Genomic DNA, 7,400 nt, shown 5'->3' with positions numbered 1-7,400 from the left:
CAAATAGTACTGTGGAATCGGAGATGTATAGACAGGCTAATTCTCTCTGAAGTCACGTCAGACATTTAAATTATGTAAATAACTTATTTAACAACCAAACGTGTAACATTCGTTTTTCTGGTGCATTGCTAATATAACTTATAACATATTCTGCATATAAACAGCTAACAGACAAAATAAACTGCCTACTGATCATCACACAAGTTGAACCAACAGAGTGATGATCATATATATAACTAGTGCAAGTGCAGTTAGTCAACCGCTGTGTGCAACAAGCAAATAAAAAGTGCTCTGGTAAGTTTTGCAAAACCCTTAAACCGTGAAAAATTCAAATACAAATGTGCCAATAAAATAAAATAAATAAATACAATAACAAAATCATACAAAATAATTGGACTAAAAATTCCACAAAACAAACTAACTTACTCAAATACAATCAGTGCAACTCAAATACAATGTCAGTGTACTTACTGGCTCCTTCATGTGGCAAATCCGCTGAAAGCCGGAAATCAATACAAATAATTAATAAAAATATCTAATTAACAACCGAAAAATTAATATAATAAAGGGAGAAGGTGGGAGAAGAGGGGCTTGAGAGGAATGGAATCGAAACATCTCATATAAAAATTCCAACCGAACCTCATTAAATTTTTCCATTAAACATTTTTTGAAGCCACATAGTTTGGAAATACTTTATAAGGATACATCATTAAAGGATGGAGAATTTAAGGTCAGTTTTCAATAAGGTCCAATATCGGAAGCTACAAACCTCCGTTGGTTTCTGTTTCATTTTAAATAAATTCGGAAATAGTGGCACGTTAAAATGGTTGAGGGAATTTTAAATGGGTACATTAACATGGTTGAAGAGAAGAACTGGAAACAAGAAGAGTTTATAAAGAAAAAACTACATAATAAAATACTGGAAGATTGACCGTGTGTATAGATGGAGTATGGTCCGGGTGCGGTAAAAAAAAACTCAAATAGTAGATAATTATACTATTTTATTGAGCCAAAGTTTCGCCCCACGTTGCAGGGCTTCGTCAGAGCTAAAAAAGATACAAACACTATAGTTACAAAAAGGAAAAAAGAAAAAACATAAGTGTAAAATAATACCCCTGTTATTTTACACTTATGTTTTTTCTTTTTTCCTTTTTGTAACTATAGTGTTTGTATCTCTTTTAGCTCTGACGAAGCCCTGCAACGTGGGGCGAAACTTTGGCTCAATAAAATAGTATAATTATCTACTATTTGAGTTTTTTTTTTACCGCTCCCGGACCATATTCCATTCATACATAATAAAATATACTACACGTAGAGATAATTTTAACGTCTTGGATTAATGTACTGTTTGTCTCTACTTAGTTGGTCTTTCTGTTTAGTTGGTGTTTAATTATTTAGATATTTGATGGGAGGTGTACTTTTTTTGTTATTGCATCTATCGGTGGTCAACTTCACAAATGTTGTAAGTAAGAATTAATTCATTAGAGAAATAACAGTCACAAACTGTAGGAAATTAACTAATCTAAGTCTGTAAAATTGGAATGGTGCCAAAATGTGGTATATATACTTCTGCGTTTCTGGTTAAACCGCTTTTCTAAGGCTGGTTGTGGTTAAAAACTGTATTTATTTCATTTATATATTTAATTCATGTATTATTTATATATCTAAATCAAGAGCTAAATATTACTGACCACCCTGGTAAAGTATACTATATAGAATTGTGCATCTAACATTTAGATATATTTTCTATATATAGGTACCGTGATCAATTTACTTAAAAATAGATGCAGGTGGCATGTAGGTTATTTACTCTTCAAATATTATCCTATTTAACGGTTCAATATAACGTAAAACAATTCTATGTTAATTACAAAATATTTTCAATTTATTTATCAATTTATCACAGAGCCTAACAATAGAATTCTGTTATAATAATGATTTCTATGCTACTACTGATTCTGTGGAATTGAGAATACTGGATGAGTAGTTATTTGTCGGATCTCAGTAATTAATTTATCGCCAGTCAAAATTAAGTATACTCCTCATTTGATAACTATTAAGTTTTATTTAATGGTTTAGTGGTTTCTGTTTCTTCCAACCATTTCTACCTCTACATTGTCTGCTTGTTGTTTTTACAGTGGTTTACTCTTGAACTCTCCATCCTTTCGGTCCTCCTACCATAATTGTTCTGTCGGACTTCTATTCTGCGAATGTTCTCAGTTTTTTCTATTTTTCTCTCCAAAGAGTATTTTTTTTATATCTTTACCCTTTTGAATTTACTTTCAGCCTACTGACTGGATATTCTTCTTTGGGAGAGAGGGCCACCTGCCTCTGGAAAAACGTAGTCTTACTTGATGAGACTCATTGATTTTTTATTGGCTTTCAAATTTTATTTTCTAATCTCGCTTCATAAACCCCTATTAAGTGCCAGCCGATTCCTGCAGGCTGCCTAACATCTGAGTGTTGACATAAAGTTATCATTTTACCTGGTCATGGCAGCAGTGCCGCTGGCGACCGGAAAATGTATTCTCCAATACATAATAATTTAATATAAGCAATACAAAAAAAAAAAAGTAATTAATTAAAAAGAAATGGGATACAATTTTAAATGTTTTAAGAAGATAACCCAAAACATGATTGGTACACTCAAAACTTGATAGTTGAATGTTGATGCTGATGCATTTACGTACAATACCTATGAGGTTGACCATCGATACGTGATCATGTTTTGCTGTCGAAGTTGGTAAAACTTTGACAAGTCAGATTATTTAGATGTATCGGTATTTTAGGTGATCAGGACTTTAGTGCGTCTAGGACGTGTTTGGAGTCTTACAATCATATTCTAACAAATAATTTTTGCTTCTTTTTTTAGTTTAAGCTCTTTAATGCTAATGTATTTTATAATATAACTCGAGTTACATTAACTACATACGCCTAAGAGATAAACCATAAAGTGAGTCTTCCATAGTCTAAACTTTCTTAAGTTTACATTCGTACTCATTACTACTTCAATGGTTTACGGTTAGGAATAACGTAGTTAGCAAAAATAAAATAAAATTAAAAATTAAAGAATGGAGAAACTCTCTTGAAAACTCTATTTTTACACTTAGTTACATGAAATACTCTAAAAGGGAGTCCCGACTGTTCTTGCTCTATCTTTGATTTAAAAAATTGTTTCCAATGACCAGCTCGAAAATACTAGTATATGATGTATTTAATAATATTACATCACAGGTTAATGCTAACAATCATTAACAAAAAACTATTTCATAACGGTGGGAGTGACATAATTTAAAAAGCTATCACCTACGACCAAGTTCGAAACTGGACCACGAAAAATTTGTGCTTCTAAGAAGTAAATAAGTGCCAGAACCCTTCCAACGCGCACAGCTCAAGGAGTGCAGTGCTCATAGTACAAGAGCCCAAAAGGAGAAAAAAGGCAGTTACCTCATCCCAATTTTTGATTACTTTAATGAAAACTATGTATAATTAATAGTCAAAATTGATGAGTCTGCCAAGTATAGAGAGGGGGAATAAAAAATGGCGGCTGTTTCAAAACCTTAAAAAAACATTAATATTTCATTCGGAGTTCTATATCTTAAAAACTACCAACAACACTAGAAAATCTAAGATAACAATATTTAAAGAAGAGTAAATTTGCTGAAATATTAGCTCTAAAAGAGCTATTTACGTCCAATAGTTCTCGAGATATAGCTTTTTAAAAAGCAAAATTTCTTGAAAATCTACCGAAAGATTAGTAGTTAGTTAATTTATTTTGAGAATTATATATCTCAGGAATTACGTGACATACAGATATCTATTAGCACTCAAATTAAAGCTCGTTTGATGGACTATAAAAAGGTTCATGACCTTTACCTTCGTAGGAATAGTAGTTTTCATTATATTTGCTAAAATAAATTGGTTTATAGTTGTTTGGACAATAAGTTTGATTTATGAAAAACTTCATTTCACAAACCATTGGACGTACAGATGTCTGTCAGCGCTCAAATTAAAGCTAGTTAAATTTACTACAAAATAGTCAATTATGTTTATCTTTGTAGGAGTAGTAGTTTTAATGATATTTGACAAAATAAACTCACAAAATGATAATTTTTAGTTGTTCGGATAAAATGTTGGATTTTTGAGAGACACACATATGTCTGCCAACACTCAAAATAAAGGAAATTTAACTTACGATTAAGTACTTTATGACACTTATCTTTGTAGAGGTAGTAGTTTTCATAAAAACTATGATATCTTATATCACATATGAATATGAATTCGGCAAATGAAAATTTTCCCAACAACTATAAATCAATTTATTTTAGCAAATTTCATGTTAACTATTACTCCTACGAAGATAAACATCATAAACTACATTATATCTCATTAAACTAGCTTTAATTTGAGTGCTAATAGCCATCTGTACGTCAAATAGTTTTTGAGATATAAATTTTTCAAAATAAATTCACTAACTACTGATCTTTCACTACGTCCCCTACAACATTTTTATGAAATGTTGCTTTTTAAAAAGCTATATCTCAAAAATTATTTAACGCAAATAACTCTATTAGGGCTCACATTTTTGCACATTTGCTCATGTTTAAATGACGTTCTCTTAGGTTCTCATGTGTTGTTGCTACTTTTTAAGATATAGAGCTCGGAATGAAAAATTAGTTTTTTTTATCGCTTTGAAATAGCCGTCATTTTTTATTCCTCCTACCTATACTTGGCAGACTCATCAATTTTGACTATTAATTATACCTAGTTTTCATTAAAGTAATCAAAAATTGGGGTGATATAACTGCCTTTTTTTTCTTCCCGGCTCTTGTACTATCAAGCTTTGCCTGTGGGTTTGTCAGAACAAAATATCCCGTCCCTGTGGATTTACTCGATTTAAATTAAATATTCATATTTCTTCTAACTAATTTAGGGTAATTGGATTTTTCATTCATAAAGCTCTTATGCACAAATGAAATAACCGCCAGTGGTCATTGAGGGTAATAAATAAATCTGCAGTTAAAAATATTTGTATCGATAACAATATATAATATGTTTTAGGGATAGATGAATGGATAGGGTAATAACAGACCAATATTATGAGTCATTTCATTAATTAATTAATTTAATTTTCTTTAGTTTCCTCCGCCTTGTTTCTCAAAGGCAACACTTTAAGTACATTAATTTCATAGCTATCAATTTATGAAATTGTTTTGTTCAATTCTCAATAAGCAGAAAATATAATATAGTAATGAAATTTATTTTCAGAGAGTTGTATGGCTGTACTACACACGAATAAAAATTTTGTAACCTAGAATTGTCTTCGTAAAATAAAAAAATCGCATTAAGCGCTGGAAGAGATTTGCCTATAAAGGCTTAAATTTGTTAAGGGATGAACGAGATTGGAAAACGTGTCTTGTGAGCTAAACTTCTTCGGCTCTTTAAACTGTGAGCGGCTCAAACCCAGAAAATATCGAGTCGCATAGTGTAATATGGAGGAGATATGTAAATTCCACATTGTTTTTATTAGATAAAAAAAAATAATAACAGTCTTAAATAACAAATAATGAGAATTATAATAATATAGGCAAGATTTTAAAAAATGGAAACAATTTCTGATATCCGAATATACTGCTTTTATAGCACCTATCCTAATAATAGGTTACTATTTTAGAACCCGGTTTCATTTAAGGGATGTGAAATGTATTGTATTATTATTGGTGAAATATATATTAATAAGAATTATGAATGACTAAAGACTGAATATAATATTTAATATATAGAAGGTTTTGTGTCATTTGAGACATCCTTGGTCCAATTTGACATATAACTATTCCTTTATTCCCTATTTGAAATAAGATTCAATATTAAAATGTCCTGTAACAACTTATTATATTTTACCATAAAAATTACAGTATAGCGTAAAACTCAATAGAAAACGTATCAAGAAAAGCTGTTCTAGTTGTAATACATTAATCACAACAAAAGAATGTTTCAAATAGAAAACAATTAAATTCATCATATTCTAATAATTTGTCAGAGTTAGTTTTAGTTTAAGGCGAAGAGCTGGAGATGAAGCTAAGAGCTAATGTAGTCTTGGGTTTAACATGATATGTATTATTATCAGGCAAAACCTTACTGATTATTAATTATAATGTACTTTTAGTTCGTATTAAGCCACAGTGTAAACTACTTTTGGGTTAATTTTGTTCTGCACTTAATATTTCACCCAGATATAATATATATATATCGTCCAATTTATTATTAATAAGATACAAATTTAAAAATGTCATAATAGAATAGTTAAATTTTTTAACTATTTTATTGTGCAAATAGTACTGTGGAATCGGAGATGTATAGACAGGCTAATTCTCTCTGAAGTCACGTCAGACATTTAAATTATGTAAATAACTTATTTAACAACCAAACGTGTAACATTCGTTTTTCTGGTGCATTGCTAATATAACTTATAACATATTCTGCATATAAACAGCTAACAGACAAAATAAACTGCCTACTGATCATCACACAAGTTGAACCAACAGAGTGATGATCATATATATAACTAGTGCAAGTGCAGTTAGTCAACCGCTGTGTGCAACAAGCAAATAAAAAGTGCTCTGGTAAGTTTTGCAAAACCCTTAAACCGTGAAAAATTCAAATACAAATGTGCCAATAAAATAAAATAAATAAATACAATAACAAAATCATACAAAATAATTGGACTAAAAATTCCACAAAACAAACTAACTTACTCAAATACAATCAGTGCAACTCAAATACAATGTCAGTGTACTTACTGGCTCCTTCATGTGGCAAATCCGCTGAAAGCCGGAAATCAATACAAATAATTAATAAAAATATCTAATTAACAACCGAAAAATTAATATAATAAAGGGAGAAGGTGGGAGAAGAGGGGCTTGAGAGGAATGGAATCGAAACATCTCATATAAAAATTCCAACCGAACCTCATTAAATTTTTCCATTAAACATTTTTTGAAGCCACATAGTTTGGAAATACTTTATAAGGATACATCATTAAAGGATGGAGAATTTAAGGTCAGTTTTCAATAAGGTCCAATATCGGAAGCTACAAACCTCCGTTGGTTTCTGTTTCATTTTAAATAAATTCGGAAATAGTGGCACGTTAAAATGGTTGAGGGAATTTTAAATGGGTACATTAACATGGTTGAAGAGAAGAACTGGAAACAAGAAGAGTTTATAAAGAAAAAACTACATAATAAAATACTGGAAGATTGACCGTGTGTATAGATGGAGTATGGTCCGGGTGCGGTAAAAAAAAACTCAAATAGTAGATAATTATACTATTTTATTGAGCCAAAGTTTCGCCCCACGTTGCAGGGCTTCGTCAGAGCTAAAAAAGATACAAACACTATAGT

General features: G+C 30.6%; 1 protein-coding gene across 13 annotated transcripts in view; it reads right to left on the bottom strand.

The window, feature by feature from the left end:
* The window catches only part of Lar (tyrosine-protein phosphatase Lar), a 969,819-nt gene that overhangs the window by 40,638 nt on the left and 921,781 nt on the right, over positions 1-7,400 (bottom strand). For 9 of the 13 annotated variants that reach the window (XM_067045667.1, XM_067045668.1, XM_067045669.1 and 6 more), the window contains one exon: positions 472-495. The exons of the other annotated variants lie outside the window; for them this stretch is intronic. In XM_067045667.1, coding sequence (XP_066901768.1) covers positions 472-495 — 24 coding nt within the window. The remainder of the gene's footprint in view (positions 1-471; positions 496-7,400) is intronic. 13 annotated transcript variants of the gene reach the window in all.

This window comes from Halyomorpha halys, unplaced genomic scaffold, assembly GCF_000696795.3.
Source record: "Halyomorpha halys isolate HHAL.00 unplaced genomic scaffold, Hhal_1.1 Scaffold438.1, whole genome shotgun sequence".
Taxonomy (NCBI): domain Eukaryota; kingdom Metazoa; phylum Arthropoda; class Insecta; order Hemiptera; family Pentatomidae; genus Halyomorpha; species Halyomorpha halys.
Note: the sequence above shows the minus strand (reverse complement) of the source record. Positions and strands in the feature narration are given on the sequence as shown.